General features: G+C 34.1%; 2 protein-coding genes across 2 annotated transcripts in view; one reads left to right on the forward strand and one right to left on the reverse strand.

Moving 5' to 3' along the window:
* The window catches only part of LOC121368996 (HEAT repeat-containing protein 6-like), a 35,691-nt gene extending 29,882 nt beyond the window's left edge, over window positions 1-5,809 (reverse strand). The window contains exons 1-2 of the mRNA XM_041493782.1: window positions 5,490-5,809; window positions 3,908-4,015 (exon numbers count right to left, since the gene is read on the reverse strand). Coding sequence (XP_041349716.1) covers window positions 3,908-4,015; window positions 5,490-5,660 — 279 coding nt within the window. The 5' untranslated portion in view covers window positions 5,661-5,809. The remainder of the gene's footprint in view (window positions 1-3,907; window positions 4,016-5,489) is intronic.
* Window positions 5,810-5,813: 4 nt separating this feature from the next.
* On the forward strand, window positions 5,814-12,949 carry LOC121368998 (2-methoxy-6-polyprenyl-1,4-benzoquinol methylase, mitochondrial-like). Its single transcript, XM_041493783.1, has 7 exons — window positions 5,814-6,036; window positions 7,586-7,735; window positions 8,959-9,198; window positions 10,683-10,789; window positions 11,049-11,137; window positions 11,815-11,926; window positions 12,608-12,949. Exons 1-7 carry the CDS (start codon window positions 5,862-5,864, stop codon window positions 12,710-12,712), a joined length of 978 nt encoding a protein of 325 aa, XP_041349717.1. The 5' UTR covers window positions 5,814-5,861; the 3' UTR covers window positions 12,713-12,949.
* Window positions 12,950-13,772: the final 823 nt, after the last annotated feature.

Genomic DNA, 13,772 nt, shown 5'->3' on the forward strand with positions numbered 1-13,772 from the left:
CACCATTATCATTAGCCATTGCTGGAATTTCTGCCACAAAGAATATTTTAGGTATGGCGCTATAGGAAATTGAATATTTACAATGTGTGTGCACAGCAGATAGGGGCTATTGGGGGGGGGGCTCCTGCAGAAAGAAAATGGGGTAAATTTATATGTTAAGAAAATCATACAGTAATGATACCTGTCATTAATTCTGTCAAAAGATCAACTTAAAAAAATAAAATCTGCAACAACGTTTGGGTATATGGCGTCATACATGTTTTACCCTCTGACAGAAACCCTGATTGCACATCTGTAATTTCACCATTATCACTACCCATTGTACATTTGTGTCCATAACCTGTTGAGACTGGACTCTATTTCTGTGATGTCACATTCAAAGAGTGCTATAAAGGTACAAATTATCTTTAAAAACCTAAAAACTCTATACCATACTTAAAGCCACACACCCTAGTTCCATCCAGCGAAAATAAATTATAATTTGGTTAATCTACAAACCTGTAACACACTTAGATCACGTTTTTATCAAATGGAGTGAAAAAGCAGGTTTTATATCGATAAATACCATGGGAATCTTCATGTCCCAATTGCTTGAAATAATTTTGAAAGTTAGTATTCTGATGTCACCGGTAGAAGCACAACAATGCCTACGTCACGACAAATTTCACAGACTTGGGGTGCGTTCGTTTCACCTCTCCTGGACATGTTCCAACTGTTCTGTCCTGGTTGTATCCCCTCTCCAGATATCGTAAGACTTAGCAAAATTATTGGTTTTAAGGGTTTGTAACGTTTTGTATTGAGACACTTATTTGTCTGAACTTTATTGTTACTGAAAATGTTCACGAACTGTGAAGAAAAATCTCACAAATGAACAACAATAAATCGGATGTTGATTGCACAAACCGTGCACGAGAAAACAAACCGAACCAAAATGATAACGGTCACGTGATATACCAACGTCTGTAACATTAAAAATAGATTGGACCTCGCTTGCTTAACGGTTTTTTCTCGACAACACGTTTTGTGAAAAAATGCAAAAAAATGCATTTCGTGGTTTTACAAACATCAGGATTACCAAAAAGCACTTCAGGTGAATGGAAATGTGTATTCTAAATAATAAAATGTAAGTAAAGTGCAATTTTATTTGTGAAAAATGGGGTTTAATAGCGAAAAACAACGCCGTAATGGTTAACAAATAAACGTAACTAGGGTGTGTCCCTTTAAATAAAAGCCATTTGTAGTGTACTCTGAAATTTCATGCAAAAAGCAACAAAACAAAACAAAATAAGGGATGTTATTGAGAAAAAAAACACCTTAAAAAATCACATTTCTTTAATAAAAAGGTCAATATTTACGTCAATTGTTTAATGACACTGCAGCCCATATTTTAATCAGTGGTTATTAAGACCTGTTAACGAACTTGTAGTAAGTGAAAGTCTTCGTATTTAGTAAAACTAGTTGCAGTATAATCTGATCCAAGGTCCAAACAGCAACCAGGGCTTTAGATCTTGCACTAATTTGGGTAAAAGGATTTTTGTCTTTTATAAGCGCAGGAAAATTGTTTTAGATCAGTACGGTCATTAAAGGAGAGGACAATTAAGGCATTTGGCCTGGTATGCATATTCAACTATATATAATGCACATTATTGCTTAATATCAACACGTATAATCGTATAGTTAATTAATAAAACGGTTAAATGTGACGGCTATTATATATAACGGGCGCAGCCATTTTGTACCATCTCAGTGAGTATGCCCTCTGGCGAGCTGGTGGTTACGTAATACTTAACGCGTAACGTCAGAAATGAGCCTTAGAACTAGAGAAACACAATCTACCTGGTTTTTGCAGGATGATAAATAGTCATACATTGCAATGTTCTGTAATAATACACATCCCAGTAAGCCAGCAATAAGTATATCCAGCACTATATATATTAGTTTTCAATACAAAATAAAATACCATTGTCAAAGTGACTACACATCAAGTCGAAACAATTAACAATGTTTTGCCCATGCATTAACCTGCGTACTGAAATGATACATGGAGTGTTTTCTTAGTTAATTGGTATATGCTGTTTAGTTGCTTCTACCTGTGATTCTTGATTGGCAGGTGTGTATTTGATTGGTAACCAGACGAGCCAATTAATTGACGCTGTCTAGACACAAAAATACATACTGGTATTGTGGAATATTACCAGTCGCCACTAAAATTGTAATGGACACGGTTTATTACTGTAAATAGTTCTGTAAAACTATTGATTAAGTAGACTTTTCCATCTAAAACCACAGAACTGACCAATTACGTAGTCCCAAAGAAAAGAAAATTATCACTTGAGTATTGTGGGTTGTCGGTTTTGCTCCAACGTAGCATATCAATAGGCCTAATTTTGTACATTTTTCCTTTGGATTATTTAACAGAGAAAAATACTATAACCCCATTTTGTTCCGTTAATGCAACTTGAAATATATTTAGTTAAATAGTTTATTATAATATTACGTCATTTATGCTGTTTTACAAGTCAGGTTGATCAAAGAGAAGCGCCTTGTCGAAAATGACTGCTTTTGTTTACACTGTACATACAGGAGATGGTCAGGAGCTGACGTCACTTCGCCCAAAGCTATCCCACCGGACGTCACAAAAACGAAACAAAATGGCTGCCCCCAGTTAGCAGGAATAATCATGTTTTTTTATTAACTCTAAAATTACACCTTTTTCATTTGCTAAAGTGTCAGTATGTGTTGGTGGTCCGGGTATGCATCTTTCCAACACATAAGGCTCTTGTTTGGGTTGACCCTACCTTTAACAGCTGATGGAAAGTTATCAGAATTCAAAAATGCATTTCAAGTTATTTTAATGTAATTACACATACATTTTGTACATGGAACATTACAGTGGTTGAGGTAAATTATTTTGATGTCAGCATGTCTGTAGTTAATTTGGGCATATGTATTTTAACACAACATTTATCACCTTGAATTTGATGCAATCTAAAGCCCTGGTAACAAGATATCTTTTTTATACTTTACAACAGATGGAGACTGTAGCAGTTGTGGAACAACATTTCCAAAGAAAAATAGCCTTATAAAACTCATTGTATCTTAGATATACAGTATAGCAACCCGAGTAAAATTCCATGAATTAAGGTAGCATAAAGTATACCTCTTGTGGGTGGTTTGGACATCACATACATGTACAAAAGCGGGGTATACTAATGTACGTTCCCAAAAATTTGCAAGTGTTACATAATAAAGCTTATGCAGTCATGTAATTTGAAACTGAGTATAAAATATTTTATTACATACCTATTCAATCTTACTATAGTGATAAAGGCCTTTTGAAACAGTGTAATAAATTTATCCTGTATCGCACATACATGTATGTGCAATCTGGACCGGAACTTTTAAATGGGGAATTCCCTTTTTCTTTTTACTGCAGTTAGTGCCTTTTACTTACTTACGTCATATATGATTTACAAATGACGTCACATCGTATTTGAAACATAACACAAGGCTACCGCAGAGTACAATTCTTAACATTAAATGAATCTATGAAAGGAGTTTTGATCATAGATTTAACAAAGTGTTGTTATGATGTTAAATTAAAAACTGTTTTTTGTAAAACATAAAAGAAGGTATGTAATAAATACAGAACTTCACATACGTTGTTTTCGCTTCCTATTTATTGTAGTTGTTTATTTTGAGAAAGAACATACCATTCAACTGCTACGTGTAGCGGTTGAGTGGTATGTTCTTTCGCAAAATAAACTTGTGCAATAAATAGGAAGCGAAAACAACGTATGTGAAGTTCTGTATATTTACCAATGAATGTAAATTCTGTAGATTTTTTAATGACTCAAATCTTACGGTGTAAAATGTGCAAAATTCAGCTTCTAATTGGAATATGTACCTGTTGCTTTGTCCTCAAGTTTAAGATCACCTGACAGATTTTAACAATAAGTCGTTCATCGTGTAATGGAGCAAGGTTAGGTAGTCTCCGATACAGCTGGCTGGCCGTCTGAAATTGATATCAAAATGCATCATTTAGAGCTCAACATGCACAAAGAGAATAAATAAATACATAATTATTAATTAATAAAGAAACGAGTTAAAAGTTTGCTTTGTTAAACACCACCACAAGAGCACATTGATTTATTAATTATTAAAAGTTCAATTACCAGTGTTGCATATCATTCATTTAAGAATTGACCGCAATTATTTTTTGGTTCATGCAAGTATGAACCGAAAAAACAATGTGCACACTGTATGATGCCGTGTAGTGGGTCATACAAAAGTGTGCACATCGTTTTTTCGGTTCATACTTGCATGAACCAAACAATAATTGCGGTCAAATCTTATAATTAAATTTATATGCATACTTTAACAATACATATCTGAATTTACTTTGTTTAGCTTAAAATATGCCTGTAGTATTGTTTGTGTAAAGTTCATTGATACTTATGTCGTGTAAGAATGCGAACGTTCATTCACTATTATTTGAATCAGGTGATTTTTTGTAAATAACGTCATTTCCTCTAGCTGCTGTGTATTTTTACGGATCATTTAGTTAGGCCTATATTGGAAGGAATTGTCCTATTCGTGTTTAGTTTATATTTTATGAAAGTGAATGAAGGGAACGTGTCGGTGGAACCGTTTAATTTTCGCCAACAGCTGTTGAACATCGCTTACAAGTAAGTTAGAAACAAAATAACAAAATGAATAATCAGTTCCATTCAGTTCCGAAATATTTCTTTTTATTGGCTGTACGTAAAATGTTTTGATACGAATAATTGTTGTTCCGCCATATTGTCATTCCGCATTTACGATGTGCCAGGATAAAAATAACTTTTAAATGTGAAAATGTGTCATCTTCAAACATCTAATCCTGGAAAGGTTACCAAAGGTATTGTAATTAATATTTTAGTCTAAAATTTATTAAAATATGTTGTTGTATGTGTTGAAGCTCTTAAATAAAGCACATATGCCTGATTTTATTAAATCGTGATTGCAAATAGAAAATTCAACCCAATGGATAAACGTTACAGCACAGCAATAAACATCACAGTAATAAATATCGTGCTGGAGACGTTTATCTTGATGAACTATTCAGTGTAAGGATCATGTGGTATATCATCTAACTTTGACAGGTTGGATATCAGCGTAGCAGACGATACAGTTACAAAGTATAGAAAATGTATGTCAATTAAAATTGTATCATGGTACGATATTAGTACGGGAATCTTTGCTTAACCCGGTAACTGGTGGCAAGCAGCAATTCAGTGTTTTTGCTATAAAGTTATGTGATTGATTTTTTTTGTATATCCGACTGAGACAGCGGTCATAAACGTCTTAATGTCCATCTACCTCTCGGACGGCAAAGCACTCGGGCTAGTTAGGAGTGAGTCGGTTTTGGGGCGAGTTGACCAGTAGGCCTATGCTTTAAATTTTAATGTTAAAAGCAGAAAAACTGACAAATTGAAACTACACATTACGTGGTCATTTATAATATTTGTGATGTATTCAACTGAGTTCAACTCGTCCAGAATCAAATGCAGATTAGTCTTTGACGTTTCTTCATCCTGGTAACGATAATTAAGTAGTCTCTGGCAGCAACTTTGAAACTTTTGTCTATCTTCCCTCAAAAAATCACCGGCTTCAGCCATCTTGACAACAAAAATGCTACAGGGAGCTATTATTATCTAACATAAACACCGAAATAGTACAACGAAAATAGAGCCTTTTTCAATATCAATATTGAAAGTTATAGAGAAAATTCTAAACTTTTAAAAAATATATATATTCTGAAGAAAAGACGCGACCTGTATTTAATAAAATATATAAAAATAATAATAAAACCTCCCAAAATGGCGATGCCTGCAAAGATTACTCGTGTTTCTAAACTTCTGTCAAAGTATTTGCGAAGACATTGTTCAGATAAAAATTGGTTGATTTCAAGAAGACTAACTACAAGTGCAAGCGATCAAAGAGAAACACATTTTGGGTTTCAGTCCGTGCAAGAAGACGAAAAGGAAAATAAAGGTTGAATAACATGATTTGGGTGCCATCCAAAACGCGGATTGTAGACTATCTAATATAGTAGGTCTAAACATTTTAAAATTCACAGGGACGAGGTGATAAATCCAATTTTAATAAAATGATTTTACACAGTTGATGATAAATAAAATATAATATCAATTGTGTAAAGTGATACAAGTCCTATATATTTATTTTAAAAGTATTAATTATTTCTCAGAAAGCAAGTTTATTCACAAAATAATTTAAGTTTTAAGCGATAAAATGAATAAAAAATACCATTTGGCAAATATATCATATAACAAAATAGTTGGATATGTTATATATATATATATATATATATATATATATATATATATATATATATATATTGTGTACAAAGCCAAAACAAGGGTGTGAAAAATGACTGTCTATCTTAGAGATGGATGTATCTTTTTACAAAGCTCCGACACTTAATTTTTTAGTTTGCATTGAATCTGGTGATTACTATAGTAGTGTCGGAAATAGAATAAAACTGATTTTCATCTATTATTTCTTTTATATTAAACTGATGGGTAAATATTTTGTAAATACCTATTTAATGATACTCTACCTAATTTAGCATTTACTTGTTTGGGCTCTCATTGATGTACAAGGTGGTGTTTACTCTTGAAATTAAAAGAAAGATGTCAATAAACAGGTGATTTGTGCATTTTATTGGAACAGACTATAACACATTTTGATCAACATATGTCAGTAATACATGTAATTGGCGAAAATCAGTTTTATTCTATTTCCAACACTACTTTAGTATATCATTAATTCAGTTTTTTTTTAGCTGGCAGGGCTTTATATTGCACCAAGTCAAGGCATTGTGCCCAAAATAAGTACCTTACTAAAATAATCGCACCCAAATTAAGTAGACCTACAGTAGGCCTATGTTTAAACATGTTGACTTCAAAATATTTCAGAACAAAACTAGTAAAATGTTAAGCTTTAATTAGATTAATATATTACATGAAATGCATTTCTGAATATCCACAAGTCAAGGTATTAATAACATCATTGCACTACAAATATGTTGCTGCACTCAGAATAGACAACAAAACTGGTTGTGCCCAGATTAGTGAGATTTCAAGTTCTGGCTGGGGTGTCATTAAACATACAAACATTTATTAATTCTTTCCCACAGGGGGTGAGACGTAGCCCAGTGGTAAAGCGCTCACTTGATGCGCAGTCGGTTTGGGATCGACCCCTGTTAGTGGGCCCATTTGGCTATAATATTTCTCGCTACAGCCAGTGCACCTCGACTGGTATATATCAACGGCCATGGTGTGGGCTATCCTAACAATGGGATGGTGCATATAAAAGATCCCTTGCTGCTAATTGAAAAGAATAGTCCATGAAGTGGCGACAGCAAGTTTCCTCCCTCAATATCTGTGTGGTCCTTAACCATATGTCCGACGCCATATAACTGTAAATAAAATGTGTTGAGTGTGTTAAATAAAACATTTCCTTCTTTCCCACAGTTGTGTCTTTTCTTTATTTTAATTATATTATAATTTTATTTTTACAGTTCATGAGGTGTTTGAAAATGTTGCAAAAACCTACGACTTAATGAATGATGCAATGAGCTGTGGTGTCCATCGTCTGTGGAAGGATTACTTCATGGAACAAGTGGCACCCACAAATGGCACAAAACTTATTGACGTTGCTGGTGGCACGGGTAAAAGTCTTGTTAAAAAACAATTAAATTATTTTTCAATACATCCAAATCAGGACCTACCTAATATAAAATAATGTACTTTGTTGTAGAGTCTCCACGATGGCAATGAGACATGGAGGGAAAACAAAAGTTGAATGTATGGAATGCAATACAATGGCATGATTTGGAATTAAGATGCATAATGCTATTGTACTTTATTCCTTAGTCTCATTATCATCTAGTGTAAGTGCATGGCGGGTACTCGGGTCCGGGTCGAGGACTTGTGGAGACCCTACATGGTTGTGAAAGAAGTATTAAAAAGAATCTGGGCACAGTTAGAGCCTATTCAAATATTGTTGCTTGAGCGGGTATTTAATTTTTCTTTTCATGAATTTTTTATGCCACAATAACAGTATATATATATATATATAGATGTATGTAATGTCGGTAGTTATAGTTAGACAATTATACACAATGTTTATAAATTGACTTATAAATTGAGTGCGCTTTCTGGCATGGTAAAATAATAATGTGTTATTAATAAATATAATATATTTCCAATCACTTGTAAATACTTTGTTTGTAAAAAGGCCAGGGGATTGCGATATATGTGAACATTTTGGTGGGTTTATTATCTAGCATTAAGTTATGGGCTGTTACAAAAATATTATTGCATAATACATACATGTACATTTACTTGAACAGCCTCTAATAGCACTCCTAAAAGGTTTAGACTACTTGGACAATCACACAAAGTTTTATAATATAATAATTATATAAAGAAAGAAATGTTTTATTTAACGGCGCACTCAACACATTTTTATTTACGGTTATATGGCGTCAGACATGGTTAAGGACCACACAGATTTGAGAGGAAACCTGCTGTTGCCACATAGGCTACTCTTTTACGACAGGCAGAAAGGGATCTTTTATTTGCGCTTCCCACAGGCAGGATAGCACAAACCATGGCCTTTGTTGAACCAGTTATGGATCACTGGTCGGTGCAAGTGGTTTACACCTACCCATTGAGCCTTGCGGAGCACTCACTCAGGGTTTGGAGTCGGTATCTGGATTAAAAATCCCATGCCTCAACTGGGATCCGAACTCAGTACCTACCAGCCTGTAGACCGATGGCCTGCCACGACACCACCGAGGCCGGTAATAATTATATATAATATGTAATGTTTTAATATTTTTTAATTGGAATTTACTCTTTAACAACTGTTGTTATTATTTACTTTCAGGTGATATTGCTTTCAGATTCCTCAACTGTGTGAAATCACAAAACAGGACTCGTGGACAGGACAATAATTTTAACATAGAGGTAAATCTAGGTGTGGAAACAAATGACTCTGATAGAACATTGCCATTATCTGAAGATAATCTAGAGGACAAGTTTCCATGCCATGTGTCAGTTTGTGATATTAACCAGGCCATGTTGGATGTAGGTAAAGAAAGAGCAACTCACCATGGATTTACCAGAGGTAAATATTAAAGGAAGGGACAATTAAGGCATTTGGCCTGGTATGCATATTCAACGATATATAACGCACATTTTTGTTTAATATCAACAAGTATAATCGTATAGTTAATTAATAAAAGGCTTAAATGTGACGGCTATTATATATAATGGGCGCAGCCATTTTGTACCATCCCAGTGAATACGCCTCCTGGCGAGCTGGTGGTTACGTAATACATAACGTGTTACGTCAGGAATTAGTCTTCGAACTGAAGAAACAAAACATACCTGATTTTCGCGCATGTATCGCAATGTTCTGTAATAATATCCATCCCAGTAAGCCGGCAACAAGTATATATTGTTTTTCAATACAAAATAAGCCACCATTGTCAAAGTGTTGAAATAACTGCATTATGTTTTGTACATAAATTAACCCACGTACTGAAATAATAATTGGAGTGTGTTCTTGGTTAATTGGTCTTTTCTTTCTGTGGCCTGTACCTGTGGTTCCTGATGGGCAGGTGTATATTTAGACGCCCCTCAAATCGTAATGGACATTATGACTTTATTACTGGTAGTAATTCTGTAAAACCCTTGATTAAGTAGACTTTCCCCATCTAAAATCACAAAACTGACCAATTACATAGTCCCAAAGAAAAGAAAATTATTACTTGGGTATCGTGCACTCTAAATTTGTTCTTTGGACTTAAATTTTTGTCCAGACATGAGTTTTATGAATGAGCTCATTTTGGCTTTAGGTCTTTGACCTAACTACTAATTCGTATCCCAAATTCCGCCCACCTTAAACTCCTCCTCCCCCCCTATTAAATAGTCCGATCCTCTCTTCTTTTTCTTATTTATTTTTGGACTGTCCATCTAAAATGCTCCAAATTATATAAATATTCAACCGAGCAGTCAATTCTTTTTATTTTTGGCTTGTAACTTTTTATTTAATTTTTTTTTTTTTAATTCTATTAACTTTTTTACTAATAGCTATTTTCAAAATTCTGCCCATTTGCAACTCTATCCTCCCCTCATCCCGAGTCAGGCCACCGATCTTATCGGAGGTCGGACTCTGGATGGGCGTGTTCGAAACCCTAGTGGTATATGGACACGTTAAATTGTTATCTATCTATCTATAGCCAACTTGACAAGAATCATACTGGAGATACTGAGACTTATATCCTAAGCAAGAGAATATAATTAATATATAATATGTAATTTTGAAGGATAAAAACTGCATTAATCGAGGAAAAGGTTATAATGGCTATAAAATTTTAAAAATGTTTCTGTAAAAATTACCATTTATTTTCATGTTTATAACCAGCAAAAGGACACTAGTGGCAATAAAAAGATGAAAAAAGAAAATGTCTGTAAATAAGGGCATTTTATGAAATTGTTGTTGTTATAAAATAGGTTGACTATGTACATTTGTACATGTTATACATATTACTGTTTGAATGATACAATTATTATTTTATTATAACCAGTGCTGGTTACATATTACAGGTATTTCTTGGTTGAAAGGGAATGCAGAATGTCTCCCCATCGATGACAACACATACGATCTGTATACAATAGCCTTTGGCATCAGAAACTGTACACATATTGATAAGGTGAGTCTCAACTAGCTTGTTTGTATTTATTACATGGAGAAATTTCCAATGTGAAAACACTGGATCGACTGAGGTTGAGGGATTGTGTTTTAATTCAATTATGTCTCTCACTTTAGATGTACACCCCACCTCTGAAGAAAATTCTACTCAAGAAATAGCAAATAATGCATACATTGTTTCTGTCTAGACTTAAAATTGAATACTAGAGCCAGTGGCCTTGTGTGAAGCTTATAATTTATACGACATTCTATGTTTACAGGTGTTGGAGGAGGCATATAGAGTGCTTAAGCCAGGCGGCCGATTCATGTGTTTGGAATTCAGTCAAGTTAATAATCCTTTAGTACAGTGGTAGGTATTTACATTTTGTATCTTTGCCATTTACTTTTCTTCTAATTTTATGTTTACATTTGCAGTATTCTGGTGAGATATTAAGTGTGTGGATGACAGAGATGATCAAGCTTGTATTGCGATAACATTATCTATCATAACAATATATATTAACACCAATCACGACATTAGACAAATCCATTAGACTGTGGTCCCAACTTGTGAATTGTGGGTCTGGGCTAATGGGAATTATCAGCCATATTGATATAATACTTAGAGCCAAAGCTTCTGTTCATGTCAAAACATAATGTTACACTATGTGGATATTTACAGAAAAAGCCTTGAAAATTCAGTGCCTTATCCCCAATATGAAAAATATGTTTAAAAAGAAATAAAATGGGATGGAATTTTGTTTACAAAATGTGTGAACCCTGACTTAGGAATATTGTGGATTCCCATGACCACAAATTGTAAGAATTAAAATGGAAATGTGCAAGAAAATGATAGTGTAGAATATGGCCTAATTTATGTATATGAATTTCTCATCATATTTGAATCAAGTAATAAATCCATGTCTGTAACTTTACAACCCAATTTTAATCAGTTGTTTTTTCATAACTATATAGCACACATTACTAGTACTTGTAGATCTTTTTTTTCAAAGAAACTTTACAATGTTTATCGTTTATTTACTTTAGGGCATATGACCAATATTCCTTCCAAGTGATACCTGTGATAGGACAGGTTCTAGCAAGAGATTGGAAGTCTTATCAGTATTTAGTGGAGAGTATTCGCCAGTTTCCTGAACAGGTGAGAACATTATTTTTTAATCATATAGTGCTTCATGACCATATGCACCCAGACTTCACTTTTATCTGAACTCCCAATAATCTGAAAAACCTACATGTACGTTATGGATAGTTTAGAAACAAACATCTCATTTTAATAGTCAAACTGGTAAGAAATCCTGTAGTGTAACATTGATAAAATCACACACATGCACCAACACACACAATTGTTTTCCAAATATAGTTTGAAATAAAACATTTTCATCCACATCAAGATTAGATTACCATAATGATGTCCTATTTTCCGTAAAGGTGTTATTCGAGCAATTTATAGAAAAACATGTATTGTTTTGGTGACATCATTCAGTTAACAGCTGGAGGTTTTTATCCTAATTTTGAAATTAAGATTTTCAGTCTTCACCACAATCAAAACCAAGGGGAGCTAAAGATCATTCTCTTGAAATGGTGCTAAGTTAGCAATCACTTGAAATTTCAAATAAAATTAATTAATTTTTTTATTGTAAGGTGATAAATTTTCCTCTTGCTTCAAACTTTCCAGACAAGTGTGGAGGGTGATTACACACCTTTCCTGGTCAAGACTGGATTTTCATCTCTAGAAATGATATTTTTTTAAGACCCCACTCTTCAAAATATGTTGCCAAAAGTAAATTCACATCTCTCAATATATTTTCTTTTACTTTAGGAGGAGTTTGCAGCCATGATTCGGAAAGCTGGCTTTAGAATGGTTTCATTTGAAAATCTGACATTTGGAGTTGCTGCTATTCACTCTGGATTCAAGTTGTGTTAATAAAGATTAGAAATATGTATAGGTACAGACATTTTTCCAGGCCAAAGATACATGTGACTGCATCGATTCAAACATGCTTGATAAGTGGTCAAAATTAATGGATATTTCCAAACATTTTATTTGTCTGACACAATCAGATTTGTATGGATGCAAATTCCAAAGTTGAAACATCTTGCAGCTTGTAAATGAGAAGGCAAAAGTGCAAGGCATTAAAAGGAAAGTGCTGGTCATAATTTATTGCAGATGTTTTGTTATGATTGTAAATGTACGTATATTAGTAAACCAGTGATTGGCTGAAACGATCAGGTTTAACTTGCCTTGTATACAATTTATCAATGTGCCGACTGGATGAAAAGTTGAAATTAATGAAACCATCACAGCATGAATATGCATTTGGTATAGCAGCATGGCACTTCTATGTTGAGTTACTGCAGTGGGCAACAAGCCTAATTTTTATCTTTATTTACATACGTGTTGAGTAGGACAAAAACCTGTACATTTTAGTCAACTGGCCTCGGTGGTGTTGTGGTTAAGCCATCGGACTACAGGCTAGTAGGTATAGGGTTCGCAGCCCGGTACCAGCTCCAATCCAGAGTGAGTTCTTAAGGGCTCAATGAGTAAGTGTAAGACCACTACACCCTCTTTTCTCTCACTAACCACTAACCAACTAACAACTAACCCACTGGCCTGGACAGACAGCCCAGATAGCTGAGATGTATGCCGAGGACAGCGTGCTTGAACCTTAATTGGATATAAGCACGAAAATAAGTTGAAATGAAATGAAACATTTCAGTCCCTGTAGGCTTTTTGGAGCATTTTAAAAGTGAAAATGACATTGGATAATTATGGAAAATTTTGCAGGGTTTGGAAAGTATGGATTTATGGTGAGCTTTTCATCAAAGAACAAGAAAAAGTTTAAGGTGGCACTAACATCTGGAAGTCCTTTATCATCGAGACTAGTCGTACATTTCTTAAGACACATTTTATTGACAATTGTAGCCAGGACACAAAATACAAAGGCAGTGTCACTCAAAAAAGTAATTCATACAAGAGTAGCCAT

Source organism: Gigantopelta aegis, chromosome 3 (genome assembly GCF_016097555.1).
Source record: "Gigantopelta aegis isolate Gae_Host chromosome 3, Gae_host_genome, whole genome shotgun sequence".
Taxonomy (NCBI): Eukaryota; Metazoa; Mollusca; class Gastropoda; order Neomphalida; family Peltospiridae; genus Gigantopelta; species Gigantopelta aegis.